We start from the raw sequence: 15,619 nt of genomic DNA on the forward strand, positions 1-15,619 counted from the left end.
ACCATGCATTCTCACCAGCCATCCTTTTGTGTAGTCGGAGCATTTCTTTTATTTCTGATTTTTATCAACATCAAATCAAGTTGCTGTGAAATTAAGGTGTCTTTGGTGGTACGGATCTGTGGGTATTTGGTGACATATAAGCATAGTAACAGGAACAGAAATGTAGCTGCCCTTATTCATCAGGACCACCCCAAGCAAGCCCCCCTCCCCAGACCCCCAGTCCTCCGGGAAGGGAATGGGTGTCATGCACAAGAAGGTTTCTCTTTTCAGATAAATTTGGGAAACTCTAGGTTAAACTAAATTCACCAAAGGGTTTCATTTTGTCTAACTGCAAGACTGCAAGAGGCTTCACTTTGCTAATATACATTGTAAATTTCTGCGTTAAGCATCAGACACAGCATTTCCCACACATATGCTACAGTGAAACCCTTTTTAGAATACAGCATCCTGTAGAACTAGAGTTCCAGGGATCTGTCACAGAGGTAGGTAACAACAGCAGGATAAATGTGAATGAATTCCCATCAAAGTCCTGTGGTTACATTGTGTAGTCAAAGAGCTGATGTAAATTGTTTATTCATTTATCAATAAACGTAAGGTTATTAGATGTCATCCTGTTCTTGGTTTATATTATTGTTGGAAAGATCAATTACATATATAAGCTAACTAGAGGAAACTTCAGTGAATGTCTATAGAGCAACTGAATAAATGAGTTACGGGGTAGGTGTCATACAGGTGGTACAGATTATACCTGTGAAAAAAAGTTCAGAGGAGGGAGTGAGGAGGGTTGGTTGGAGAGAGGCGTTTCTGGCCAAGAGACTCATGGAAAGATACCAAAGCCAGGATACAGTCAGCTCTGCAGCCTTACACACATCATTTAATCACTTTGGGCTGCAGTTGTCTTCTATACAAATTGGAAATTGTATCTGCCTTTTCTATAGCCCTAGGGAGATACAAAGTAGAAACTGAAATAGATGTGACTATTCTTGAAAAAATTCAACCACTCTCTAATGTAATCTATGAGTAGTAGCCCTTTGTGCCCTTTATTGAAACTCTTTTATTTTGGCAGAGGGGTAGATCAATTTGAGAAAGCAAGAACTTGGGAATGCAATGTTAGAATTCTTCATTAGGCTACTTGCATTAATCAATGCATTACTCTTATCCCAATGTGCTAATATCAGGCCAGAGGTTCTATTCCTGAAAACAAGCTTTTCTTACAGAAATACTGACCTCATCTTGTCTCAGACACGCTATTGTCTGAAATTTTCACCCTAGGAGAGTTCTTGGATCTTTGTTAGACAGAAATCTTGACCTAAAAATAAAAAGCCTTCCTAGGTTTCTCCCCTGAAGCTAGAATCAGTGTTTAAATTTTCACCTCTACTTCCTTTCTGCTTTTAAAATGAGGCAATGAATTGAGGTAATAATTTTTTTGCTATCATGCTTAATATTTAATCAAATTATTTAAATCTTGTTAAAATGTATTATACCAGTTACTTGCCTCATTTTCAGTATTTCTCAAAAATCAATTTATTTCTAGTTCAAAAAGGTGCTTCAGCAAACCTCCTGTTAATTAACTGTGGTTTTTATTTTTAGAGTGATTCTTCTACAAATTATGTATGCATATCTTAGCCACCTTCTTGTCCGTATTCCTACTCATTACCTTACTTCTTGACATTTCAACAATGTGAGAATTTCTCAGAGCCTAATTCAGTGAAATCCTCTGCATAAGATCTCAAGGTGCTAAAAAATACAATTCCTCTTGTCTTCCAAACAGATGGAGTAGGTTATTTATTTGGAGATGGTAACTCTTGAAAGAAATGCACACCATACACCACAAATCTATAAGATTTGCTTTACTCGACATTATTTCTATTCAGAGGGTAGAGTTACTGATTGCATCATTTTCTCAGACCAACTGCTTACCAATTTTGGCATGTGAAATAGATTTTGATGTGTGTTAAAAGGCTGTGCTTGTTTTTTCCAAATCATAGTTATTAGAAAAAAGCATAAGGAACTTTAGTGTTTCTTCCAGAATTTGTCTCAAGCTCTACCCACAGTAACCACTGACTGATTCCTTGACTCCAGCTGATCCCTTCTTACTATGACTTTTCCTCTCTCTTTCTATTTGGATAAATCGTTAATTAAAGCAGCTAGCAGATACATAAAAGAAGGTTCACTTTTAAAAAAAAATCAATGCATTTCATTAGATATTGATTCTAATCTGGCAGGAGCAAAGAGGCAGATGTAGAGACAAACAGGTCCCATTTTGGGAAAAAGGGGCAGGCGTGATGAAACCAGAGGGTCAGTGTTGTCACACCCATTTTCCAATCTGAGAAATAAAAACATACAGACAAAAGCATCAAGAGAAAGGGATTTTTACTAACAAATTGTTGCAAGGGATCCAGACTTGAGAAAAACCAGCCTTCCACATTTAAAGTAGAAAAGCACAAATTTACCATGGTTTGTAAGGTCACATTTAGTCCATTCATGGTGGGCAAACAGCAGTTTTCTCACAAGATAATCATACCGTCCGTCACATATCAGCGTTGCAAACAACAGAGATGAAGTTGATTCGAAAGTCAGCAGCTGCTAGAGAATTACTGAAAGATTCATTAATTGGGATTAGGGATCGAAGGGCGATCCCGTGTTTCTTTTCCTTTCTCTGTTTTGGATTTGTTTCCCTGAGCTGGTTTCTTGTTTTGTTCTGTCTTCCTGATTCTGGATTGTGATGAGCACATGATGTGTAGACAGTCATGATGGAGTCAGAACAAGGTACCAGTTTTCCTTCTTGATCTCTCCGATGTTGAAGTTCTGCCCCTACAATGCAGATTTAACCACCGATGTTTGTGGTTTAGCAGTTTTCTGATTTGGGACCATTAATTTGATGGTTGACCAGTTGTACAGATGTAGGTATCTCAAGCAGTGTGGATTCATTCACAAAGACCTCTGTGCATGGTTATCAAAACTAGACCTATGTGATAATAAATCTTGAGAGTTAACTTTTGTTTTGTTTGTAGATCCTAGGTCTGTAATTTTGTTTCCTTTATGTAGCAGAAATAGTTTATTCCCTTTCACCTCATCTACTGGGATCAATGACACAGCAGTGGCCGAGGCATTTCTGCCAGTCTTCACCTCCACTACCTGTAACTCAGGGATTATTCCATTTCTCTGAGCTCCAACTTTTCAGTACTCCTGGCCATGCTGCCTGTAGGCTAGGATTCCTTAAGCCATACATGAGCCAAACCAGTGTCCTAGGAGGATACTGTAGACCTCAATCCCACATATTAAATCTACTTGTTTTTAATGGCCTTGTCACGCCTAATTAAATGATATTTGCCTTTATATGTGACATCTCTGGCATGGTCATGGGTACAGATTTTATTTTTTTCAATTATGTTCTAGTAGAAAGGGGGACAGATTCTAGTTCAATCTATAAAAAACCTATGGTCAAAGAAGGTAAACAGGCTAGTCAAGGCATTTTTATATGATTTAACTATTGTTTTAAGCTGTATAGACAGGACCACTCAACATATGTTGTTATACTAAAAGGATTATTATTATTATTAACTTTTCCTGATAACTTATCTACTTTACAAATTTTCAAGAGATTTTTTCTGAATTCTGAAGAATTAATTAGAACAAGATTCCATTTAAAGAACGTTTAATCTAGTTTTTATACACATAACCTGTTAAATCAAGCATTAAAGAAAGAGGAAGTAGAAAGAAGGATTTTATAATAAGCCCAATTCAAAATAGAACATGAACCACAACTAAATTTGTGTCATTTACTCTAAGTAATTAATCCTTGTTCTCTTGATCTTGGGTTAGTTTGAAGTCCAGATTCTCAAAGTGAATGAGTTCTGGAACCCTGACTCAATCCCTTGGTAGTCTGAAAGATGTTCATTTGTTTCGAGGAGTTCAGCTTTACAGGAGTGTCTGTAACCAAGAGCCTATTTTCTATTGTATCAAGTGTTAACGGTACCCATTAGAGTTCTTTGATCAGGCTCTTTTGATGTTTCTTCCAACAGACCTAATTATTATTACTATTATTTTTAGACACTAGGCAAACTCTCCAAGGCCAAGCAGGCAGCTGAGCCAGGGTTGGAACTCATCAGTTTGATTATATTTATTTATTTATTTATGGCTGTGTTGGGTCTTCGTTTCTGTGCGAGGGCTTTCTCTAGTTGTGGCAAACGGGGGCCACTCTTCATCGCGGTGCGCGGGCCTCTCACTATCGCGGCCTCTCTTGTTGCGGAGCATAGGTTCAGTAGTTGTGGCTCACGGGCCCAGTTGCTCCGCGGCATATGGGATCTTCCCAGACCAGGGCTCGAACCCGTGTCCCCTGCATTGGCAGGCAGATTCTCAACCACTACACCACCAGGGAAGCCCCAGACCTTTTTTTTTTCAGATCTAATTATTGATCTGTGGTTCTGGCAGGGTCTTTAGGAGAGTGTGGGAGAAAATCAGAAACCACCTGTTGATGATAAGGCTGAATTGCTCTGATTATTTATTCATTACAAACAACAATATCAAACTTGAGACAAGTTTAGTTTTGCGAGAAGTTAGTCAGTGACTACCATTACAGTAAGTGTATATTACGGACAGTGAGGGTAATGAAAACTCTCCAGGATCTTTTAATTTATTCCATAAAGAGTGTGTTAGGATTCCCACCAACTGAAAAGGCTCTTTTAAACCTAAAAATGGAATCTTTCTTTTATTGGCCATTACTGTGCCATTCTTTAACATGAAAAGGAGCATGTTTCTAACAGAACCAAAGTGTTCATAACTGCTGAAGTATCATCCTAAGACTTGTCATCACTAAGGAGGTTGAGTTTCTCCTTTTTTCATTTGCCAGGTCTTTTTTTTACTGAAGGCTTGATAAATAGGACAGCTCTTACAACAGTAATAAACCAAACAAAAACTTGCAGAATGCCAAACATTCCTAATTATTTCTAGCATCCCTTATTTCATAAGGTGATGAAGAAAACTCTTTGATGTTACCCAGCAGCAGTCAGGGAAATGCCAGGGACAGTTTAGATATAAAAGACATTTTTTTAAAGTTTTATTAGTTTGACTCTGGGGTGTAGATTTGGAGAAGGCAATTTCAAAAAGAGCTATCAGTGCAGCTCAATATTAAAAAAACAAACAGCCCAATCAAAAAATGGGCAGAAGATCTAAATAGACATTTCTCCAAAGAAGACATACAGATGGCCAGGAGGCACATGAAAAGCTGCTCAACATCACTAATTACTAGACAAATGCAAATCAAAACTACAATGAGGTATCACCTCACACCAGTTAGAATGGGCATCATCAGAAAATCTACAAACAACAGATGCTGGAGAGGGTGTGGAGAAAAGGGAACCCTCTTGCACTGTTGGCGGGAATGTAAATTGATACAGCCACTATGGAGAACAGTATGGAGGTTCCTCAAAACACTAAAAACAGAACTACCATATGACCCAACAATCCCACTACTAGGCATATACCCAGAGAAAACCATAATTCCAAACGACACATGCACCCCAATGTTTGTTGCAGCACTATTTACAATAGCCAGGTCATGGAAGCCACCTAAATGCCCATTGACAGACGAATGGGTAAAGGAGATGTGGTACATATATACAATGGAATATTACTCAGCCATAAAAAGGAACGAAATTGGGTCATTTGTAGAGACGTGGATGGACCTAGAGACTGTCATACAGAATGAAGTCAGTCAGAAAGAGAAAAACAAATACCGTATATTAACACATATATGTGGAATCTAGAAAAAAGGTACAGATGAACCGGTTTGCAAGGCAGAAATAGAGACACAGATGTAGAGAACAAATGTATGGACACCAAGGGGGGAAGCGGGGGTGGTGGTGGTGGTGTGATGAATTGGGAGATTGGGATTGACATGTATACGCTAATATGTATAAAATAGATAACTAGTAAGAACCTGCTGTATAAAAAAATTAATTAAATGAATTTTTATAAAAATAGCTGTTAGGAGACACAAGATATAAGTTCTTAATGCCTAAAGACAGAAAGTAATTGCTGTTTTGTTCAGAACTTTCCCATGTAAACAAGCATTCAAACTCTTTCAATAACCAAATACTACCGTCTTGAATGCCTCACCTCTTTGGTTGGAAAGCCACATAAACCAGTCTTAAAATATAGATTTTTTGCATATGTTTTCTCCCCTTTTGTGATAAACTGTTCCTATAAATGTCCTTAAAGTGGTAGATTTTTATGAAACATTAAGCTCCAAACATTGACAAAAAGAGAAAGGAAAGAGAAAAAGGAGCTCGCCGCATTGCAGAAAGAACTGTGGCCGTCCACAGAGCACCGTGCTGCTGACCCTTGGTAAGGGCTAACAACTTTCCTTTGGCAAAGGAGAGAAAGGCTCTTTTCACATTTACGCGTAGACACACAGTCACAAGGAAATCAGTGCCTCACTTTTACATCTTCAACCACTGAGCAATGTAAATTCAGTGTGGAGAGAAGATTCTGGAAGATGGTGGGTAGGAAACCCAGGAATCTGTCCCCCGCACACACACAGCAGTCTCGCTGGCAGAATCTGTCCAGTGTAACTATTTCGGAACTCTGGAGTCTAATGAAGGCTTGCACCTGTTAGAGGAAAGCTTGGACGGTGAATTATGGTTAATTTTGGTCATCTTCAGCTCTTAGCACAGTAACAGCTACCCATTCTCACACCCAGCCCTTGGCAGGCAACTATACACGTGTTCATGGGGAACTTGTATGCAGCTGGTGGGAGCTAGGGTGGGCAATAAGGGATCCGTCCTCCAAATATTGGGCACTCTGTGTTCAGATTGTTGCTACTGATCATGGAGTTGCAGACACAGAGGCCCCCAGTTGTCGAAAACCCCTCCCCCTCCAGCTGAAATGACTTCCAGGGAACTTAAAGAGCTGGTGCCCTTCCCTCCCCCTTCATTGTTCTCTTTTTCCCCTTTTGGGAGCCAGATATTAAAGATGAGGATGTTCAAAAGCAAATGTGTATGTGAGGGAAATTAGAAAGTCACCATGGAGGCCCAAGGAAAGGCACAGGTTCAGAAAAGACCTGCAGAGACCTTCAGTTTACACCTCAGCACACAGACATCCTACAGCAATTAAAAACAAAACCCAGCAAACCGGCACAAGGGGAGGAATCTGAATTCCAGGGTTGCTATGTGGTTAGATTGCAGTGTCCAGTTTCCAACAACAACAAAATCACAGTGGATACAAAGAAACAGGGAAGTATAGCCCTTTCCAAGGAAAAAAGTGAACCAACAGAAACTTCCCTGAGAAAGAGTAAGTGGCAGAAGTGCTAGACAAAGACTTTAAAACACTGGGTAATTATAAAAGCTAGTCTTATTGTAAAAACAGTTTGTAACTCCACTTTTTTTGTTTTTTACATGATTCAAGAGAATAATGCATTTTTAAAAATTATTAGTCTAAAAGCTAGTATTATTGTACCTTTGGCTTACAACTCCATGTTTTGTTTTCTACATACTTTAAGAAAGTGATGCATTAAAAAAGTTACCATTTTATGTTTTTGGACACAACATATAGAGATGTAGTTTTGTGATATCCATAATTGAAAGGGTTGGGGCTGGAACTATAAACGAGGAGAGTTTCTGTACATTATTGAACTTAAACTGGTATAAATTTAAATTGGAGTGTTATAACTTTAGGACATTAAATGTAATCCACATGGTAACCACAAGTAGAATAGTTACAGAATATACACAAAAGGAAATGAGGAGGTTAAAACATTTCACTGCAAACAGAATCAAACACAAAGGAGAGAGTAATGTAAGAAATAAGGGACCAGAAAAGCTACAAGGCATGTAGAAAACAAATAGCAAAATAATACAAGTTAAGTCCCTCCTTACAATAATTATTTTAAATATAGAGGGGTTAAACTCTCCAATCGAAAGTCAGAGATTGGCAGAATGGAAAGAAAGAAAAAAAAAATGATCCAACTATATGCTATCTACAAGAGACTCACTTTAGATCCAAAGACACATAAATCAAAAGAGAAAGGATATTTGTACACCTCTGTTCATAGTAGCATCGTTCACAATAACTGAAATAAGGAAGCAACCCAAGTGTCCACCAACAGATGAATGGATAAGCAGAATGTGGTACATGCATACAGGGGAGTATTATCCAGACTTTAAAAAAAAAAAAAGGGATAGTCTGATATATTCTACAATATGAATGAGCCTTGAAGACATTATTGCTGAGCAAAATAAAGACACACTGTATGGTTCCACTTATATAAGATACTTAAGAGTTGTCAAAATCATAGAGATGGAAAGTAGCACGTTGGTTGTTAATGGATGGGGGTGGGGAGTTATTGTCTAATGGTTTAATAGAGTTTAATAGAATTGTAGTTTTGCAAGATGAAAAGAGTTCTGGAGATACATGGTGGTGACGGTTGCACAACAATATGAATTTAATCAATATCACTGAACTGTACACTTAAAAGTAGATAAGATGATACATTTTTATTATGTGTATTTTGCCACCATAAAAAATGGAAGAAAAAAAATTAGTTTAGAGCAACTCAGCAAAAACTCACAGGTCAGTTTTAGCATCTCCAGAAACAGGGAAGCCAAAGATGCACTAAGACCTCAGAGACAAAGGAGTTGTTATATTCCTGATCCAGGGCTGTTCTCGGCTGACATTTTTTTTTTAACCTCTTTCCTCTAACGTTGGTTTGAGAGATTTGAGTTTACCATAGTGCATCACAAAGACCAGCTATACAGAGGACCATATGAACAATCCAGAGTGATATACAATCAGTTTAGGAAAGGACTCAAGATCACAGGTGGTTAGCCCATAAAACCACTCACTACTCATACTGCCCCCACCAGTGGAGAAACCAAGGGGTAGTGCGCAAATCAATACCAGGAATAGGCTGAGTGCTGAAATAGAAACGGAAACAGGCACAGTCAGCGAGAGCAAAGCTCTGTTACCTCATCGTGAAATTCCTACCAGGTCTTATGTGTACAGGAGCTCAGCAAGGAGCACCGCTCTAGGGCAACACAGTTTGTTAGGTCCCCTGAGTCCATCCACAAGCCTCCACATGCCCACCAACTCTGAACAGAAGACCCCAAAAAGAACCATAAAGAGAAAATAGTTTTTAATTGTAATTTACAAACACGCCTGCCCACACACAGGGCAGGAAGGGTAGGAAAGTTACAAGGTTACAGTTAGTCTGTCACTGATAGGAACAGTAGTTTTTTTTTTACACAATTGTCATATGTCCAGTAGTCATCTCATATCAGTATTACACATGTCAAGGATAAAGTTGTTTTCATGAGAGACTAAGTAACTTCAAAGAAATGGCCCGAGGATTCATCTCTGTTGAGAATTTGAGCAAGACAGAGTGACCTTTAGTTGGTGGTGGTGGTGGAGTTGTTTTTGTTTTGTTTTCATCTCAGGGAGCATCTGTCTGAATCTCGGAGCAACATGCTTTTCTTTTGTAACATGTGATGCCAGTGAGAGTGGATAATGGAAAGCACCTTGGTTCCCAATGGTGGCAAGGTATTCACTTTGTTTTCCCCAATCTAAGTGTCTTTTGAACCTGATGACCAGTTTGTCTCTCCCATATGATGTTTACTAGTTGTGCATGTTTTTCTTTTTTTTTTTTTTTTTTTTGGCCGTACCGTGCGGCTTGTAGGATGTAAGTTCCCTGATCAGGGATTGAACCCAGGCCCCGGCAGTGAAAGCACCAAGTCCTAACCGCTGGACCACCAGGGAATTGCTGAGCATGTTTTCTTTTGTGTGGAAAAATAAAATAGAAATCCAACGTGTCCATTATTATTAAGTTTCTGAATTCACTTGGTTTCCGCTACCCACCTCATTATCCCCGCTAGAAATTTCTGAATCCTCTTCCCCTGCGTTACCACCACCGTTTCACTGGGCTCGAAGCCTTGTCTGAGGACTCTCCATCATGGCTGCTCTTCTTTTCCTGATCCCCTCAGGGCCAGGTCTTTGTAGTCACAAGTTCCTTGCTCTTGTCCTGAAATATTAGTCACCTGCTAGGTGGTATGATCAGTATGAGTCGCTCTGTGATGTTAGGCTGTGTCATATTATTTACTTATTTTTAACTGAAGTTAAATGCAGAGGGAGGGGGAGGGGTCTTCAGTCTGCAGTGGTTGGCGGCACCCGTTCTAAGACAGGAAGCTCCTCTGTTTCCTGGCAGGCTCATCCACAGAGTGAGGCCTGTACACTTCTGCTCTCTTCCTCTGCACCCTCATAGCCTCCCAAAGCACTGCTGAGCCCTTGATGTCCCTGTGCCCATATATATATGGGGAGCTGAGCCCTTGATGTCCCTGTGCCCATATATATATGGCAGTGACTCCTGCCGTTTTCCACACTGGGGAGCACATTCGACAGTATTCGTCCAGCACACTGGGGCAAGTCGAAGAGGCTGCTCTGGGGAACGCGGTGGCTCCTGCCCCTTGAACATCATGGGGACACCTTGCTTCTCATTCAGGGCTCACGGGTTGGGAAGCTGTGTAAGATGAAACCACACTTTCAAGTCTGTTGTAATTTTTAAATTTTTATTTATTTATTTATGGCTGTGTTGGGTCTTCGTTTCTGTGCAAGGGCTTTCTCTAGTTGCGGCAAATGGGGGCCACTCTTCATCGCGGTGCACGGGCCTCTCGCTATCGCGGCCTCTCTTGTTGCGGAGCGTAGGCTTCAGACGCGCAGGCTCAGTAGTTGTGGCTCACGGGCCTAGTTGCTCCGCAGCATGTGAGATCTTCCCAGACCAGGGCTCGAACCCGTGTCCCCTGCATTGGCAGGCAGATTGTCAACCACTGCGCCACCAGGGAAACCTGTAATTTTTTAAATGATGATAACAAAAACTAAAAAAAAAAATGCTCTAGCCTAATCCTCTCCCTCTCCTCATTTTTGCTTTCAATGTTGATGATGTGCAAGGCCACACAACCAGTCTTCTGTGCTCATTCAGGAGTGGGGATGCCCCTGTATGCACAAGGATTGAGAGAGTTTGCTACTTCCTTCCTCCATCACTTCCCTGATAAAGAATGCGCCCATCTTCTCACTTCTGTGAATTCAAGTTGGTCTGGCAGTGGTTTGTGCGGGGTTAATGATAAAGTCGCCAGCCTGCTGAGCTCAACTAAACTCGTAGCCCGAGCTGAGTGTGATTTAATGATGAGTAGGTAAAGCCAGGTGCTCAGAGGACTATCGTGTACAGAGGATCTTCTCCAACCTGTTTTAAGTGCTGTCATTGGAAAATAAATATGCTACATTTGGGGGTTTTCAGGCAAACCATTTTTGTCAGACACTTCTCAGCTGTTGTCAAGTGAATGAAGACACTTTCCTATTTTGGTAATTTAGACATCAGCATTTTTTTTTTCATCCAAGCTAAAATAAGCCACCTAAACATAGGATAAAAGCAGATACCAAAATTACGAAGTCTTATGTTTTATTTATTACTGCCTGGAATTAAGATGTCATTGCCTCCTTCCATGGTTCCATTTCCTGCCCCCCAAGCACCACGTGCCAGAGAATTAAACAGCAAAGGAAGTTATCCTTTAGAGACCTATAAGGAGGAAAAATATTTAAATGGCTTTTAGGAGCTGCCTAAATATGTCTAATTGGGGGATGGGAGGCAAGACAGGAATTTAACTTTGGACACATGCCGATTCCACCTGAAAAATTTAGGAACAGGCAACTTTGCTACAGGCATTCCTTTACTTAGTTCCAGAAGTAAATTAATGGAACAGAACTGGAAGCTGCAGGTGGGATGAATTAATTGTCTTGCAGGGTTATTGGTAATGCCTAAATGGCTTTGTAAACTAAAAGTATTCCATAAAGATGTCATTATAAGTACCTCTATCATGGGGAGTAGCATGATTAATAATGATAAAGTGAATTAAGGAAGCAAAGTTGCATTTTGTCTTATTTTTTCCACGGGAAGTAAAACATGTCAAATTAGTAAATGTTATATGGTAGAACCATTCAATAAAATCCCATCAGAGAGACAGATCGATCATCCAGTTACCCTAGTTCAAAGGACACCTAGTTTTATATATCGTTTGTAAAGTTTCTCTCCCCACTTTAAATGTTTCTCTTTGCTTTATAGGGACCAGAATGCAGATGTCATATATACATACATTTTTGTGTTTTGACTCTTATTTGTTAAACAATAGAAGTCCCAACATAGCTCCCGTCAAGGCATTCTTGAGGTTATGTTAGAATTACCCTATGTTTTCCTGACTTCTGTGAATAGCAAGCAGGAACCCACTGATTGCTAACTTCTACTGAGTTCTGAGTCCAGAGTCATCACTGTGTGTTAAGTGCTTCCCACACATTTCTTCGCAACAGCCTTGTAAGGGAGGTACCATTATTCTTGCTTCGCAATTTAAAAAGCTGAGGCTCAGAGGCATGAAATAACTTGTCCATCCGTCCAGCACCAAAAGTCCGTACATTTGCTGTGAAGAAATACCATATTCTCTGTGTATGTGTCCATGGTTACCCCATAAAGAATAATCAGTAATGGGGAACAGACAACACTGCATTAACGTGGCCTCTTGTGTTCTCTTTTTCACCCCCGTCTGCACCTCTCCCTCCACACTCTTCCTCGGTTTTGACCACATTTCAACTCTTCCCTTCGTTTTCTTTTCCAAAGGCAAATACGCCATGCGAGACCTGGTCCATCGGCTTCCAGGCGGGAATAACAGCAGCAACGCGGCGAGCAAGGCCATGTCGGACGACACGGTGACAGCCGTGTGCTGCACCCTGCACGAGGTCATCACCAAGAACATGGAGAACGCCAAGGCCTTACGGGACGCCGGCGGCATCGAGAAGTTGGTCGGCATCTCCAAAAGCAAAGGAGACAAGTAAGTCAGATGGTGACTCCCTATCACAGAGAATTGGTATTGGTAGAATCGGTTCTAAGTGTGCCCAGCATCCCCTGGGTATGGGTAACACCACTGAATGTCACTGGGAAGCACTCTGGTGTCTGATAATCAGGAGAAACAGCAGATGGTTTCCAGTCTTCCAGTTTCCCCCCACACAAGGAAAGCTGATCTTACTAATAATTTTGATTTGATAAATAACTCATGACTTGGTGAGTCCTGGGATGTTAGTAAGATAGGCTTGACAATCCAGCGTCCAGTCTAGTGACTAGCAAGTTCCTTCCATACAGAAGAGACGACCCTGATTCATGAAGGTATTTGGTGGCAGCTGTTCCTCTGCGGCTGCAAGTCCAAGTGTTGATGATGGATCCACATCCTTTTGTTCTGTGCCTCTTCAGTTCTGCATAGCAAGTCAGGGAGGATGGGGGAGAAAACAGTGTGACGGAGTCAGAGAGAAATCAGCGTCCAACCAGCACCCTCCCTTACCAGCTGTGCCTTTGGGACAAATTATTGAATTTAACAAGTCACTGTGCTCATGCTTTCCAATCTAAAACTGAGGGAGGGGCTGTCATAAAATATTTCCTAAAAGAAGTAATAATCAAGTCTTAAAGACTGAATAGAAATTTCCAGGGCAGAGGGGATAGAGGCAGTGAGGAAGGAGGGCTTTTATGCCAATGGAATAAACAGAGAAAAAAGGCTCATGTCAAAGGAGCGGCACCGCCAGAAACAGGAATGTCCCCAGTTTGATTTAAGAATCGATGGTATCTTACTCTGTGTAACCAAAACATATCTTCCCAAGCCACAGTGTCAGTATATCAGCGAGCTGTCAATTTTACAAAAACATTCACTCACCTTAATTCAGTTTTGCCTCCTGGAAGTCCCTCAATGTAATCAAGTAAGATTAAAAGGGTAAACCTTTTGTTATCAAGGGCCTACTTCTTGACTTTGCATTCCTGGCCACACCCCTCCATTCCTTTATATCTAAACGCTGAATAATTTTTCTCCTGTTATTAAAGGCTGTGAAGGATGCACTTTGAGACTTTTTGGAAATTCTCTCATTTAATTCAAGATATTATCATTGCATAAAAAGTGAAGTTTCAGGGCTTCTGTTTAAGCACCCTGAGACCTCCAGATAGGTTCAATGAACAATTCAGGATTAGGATTTGAATACTTTCCTATATCAAATACAGAGGAGCCCCTCTGGACTCGTGTAATAATTGTGCAATGTAGATGGATGGCTTGAATTATATCTTATAATACTTACAGTAAAATGCTCTTCTGCATAGGCAGGAAGCCACGTGGTTTTCTTTTTTATATAGCTTCAGTAGACCTTTGGAATTTCTAATTGAAACGCTTACCTGTTTTGAGCATTAAGAACTTAATATGTTGATGCTTTTCTTAAGCAAACACACATGCTCACACAGTAAAACCATAGTCCACAAAAACTCTCTGATATATTTGTCTATATTCATGGGACATTCCAAGACGAAAGTGTTTTCTCTGAATCGTAGAACAGTAGAGCTGTGGGAGGTGGTCACATTAATTCCTTCTATCTGTGTGAGCATCCCTACTGGACCTTAAAGAGAAGAGATGCTTTTATCAGTCTTGTGGTCAAAGAAAATTATTTGATGAAACTAATTAAAAACTCATTTGTGGAAACCATCTATGAAACAGTATATATCCACATTGTCCATCCAGAAAATAGTCCTGTTCAGTCTGTTCCCAACTGGATTATTGTTAATGGGAGATTCCTTTCATTACAAATAATCTCAAATCTGTGCTTTAAATTGACTGAAAATTTCTTTATGGGATACTCATTTCATGTCATTGTTTATATTTTTTCCCCAGTGTTAGCAGTCTGGATTTATGAATTTAGTAAGAAGTGTGGAATTGCTTTGAGTCAAGCATCTTCCCAGTTATAACTCTCCTGCTTAGTCAGTCTCATCCACTATTTTATGTGGTTTATCTCTTTTATATTTAGTGACTAATTTGGGGATCAAAACAAGGTTTTTATAACTGGAGATAACCTTGTCAGCCACCTACACTTCAATTTGATTATTACTTCTCACTGCTCTTAAAATGAATCCAGAAGAATTGCTCTGGATCTTACCACTAAACTCACCATTTATCACTCAATTCTGTCATGAGGGTAGGCACTGAGACTCCCATGGCCTTCTAGACGGGTTTGAACAAAATAGAAACACGTTATTGACAATAGAATTTTTGGAATTGGAGATGATTTAATAATTGGAAAAGGGAGGGATATCAGTTGGCTCTAGTTAAGTTATAAAATGCTTGCAAACTTGCCCTCCTCAAAAAATTATTCAAACTTTTAACTTGAGATCGCATGAGAAAACACAAATGAAAAAACCTACGAGGCTATGATTCTGCCTTTAACATATTTATAGGTTTTATTTCTAAACATACACAAGCTTAAATATGCCATGATACTAATGAGTCAGCCTGGCACGTTGCCAATCACAGTCTGTTTGAACTGTATAGCTCACCATGTTTTGCCAATACACTGGAAGAATTATTCTGGAATCCTGCGGCTGGAATGGCCGTGCTGAACACCCACAATGAATGGCATCAACTGAAATTCTCAGCTGCCCCTAATTTGACACCTCTGGTGAAGATCAAACATTGTGTAATCGTTAATGACTCTCACAGGAGTCTTTCATACTTACCATTTTAAGTCTTGATAACTTATTCTTTTCACATCATTTTAAACATGCAAT

The 15,619-nt window shown here is 40.0% G+C and overlaps 1 protein-coding gene across 2 annotated transcripts in view; it reads left to right on the forward strand.

Moving 5' to 3' along the window:
* The window catches only part of CTNND2 (catenin delta 2), a gene marked incomplete at its 3' end in the record, with an annotated part of 926,199 nt that overhangs the window by 859,501 nt on the left and 51,079 nt on the right, over positions 1 to 15,619 (forward strand). For both annotated transcript variants that reach the window (XM_082837425.1, XM_082837426.1), the window contains one exon: positions 12,653 to 12,863. In XM_082837425.1, coding sequence (XP_082693551.1) covers positions 12,653 to 12,863 — 211 coding nt within the window. The remainder of the gene's footprint in view (positions 1 to 12,652; positions 12,864 to 15,619) is intronic.

The sequence above is a fragment of the Leucopleurus acutus genome, assembly GCF_964270905.1.
Source record: "Leucopleurus acutus genome assembly, chromosome: 3".
Taxonomy (NCBI): domain Eukaryota; kingdom Metazoa; phylum Chordata; class Mammalia; order Artiodactyla; family Delphinidae; genus Leucopleurus; species Leucopleurus acutus.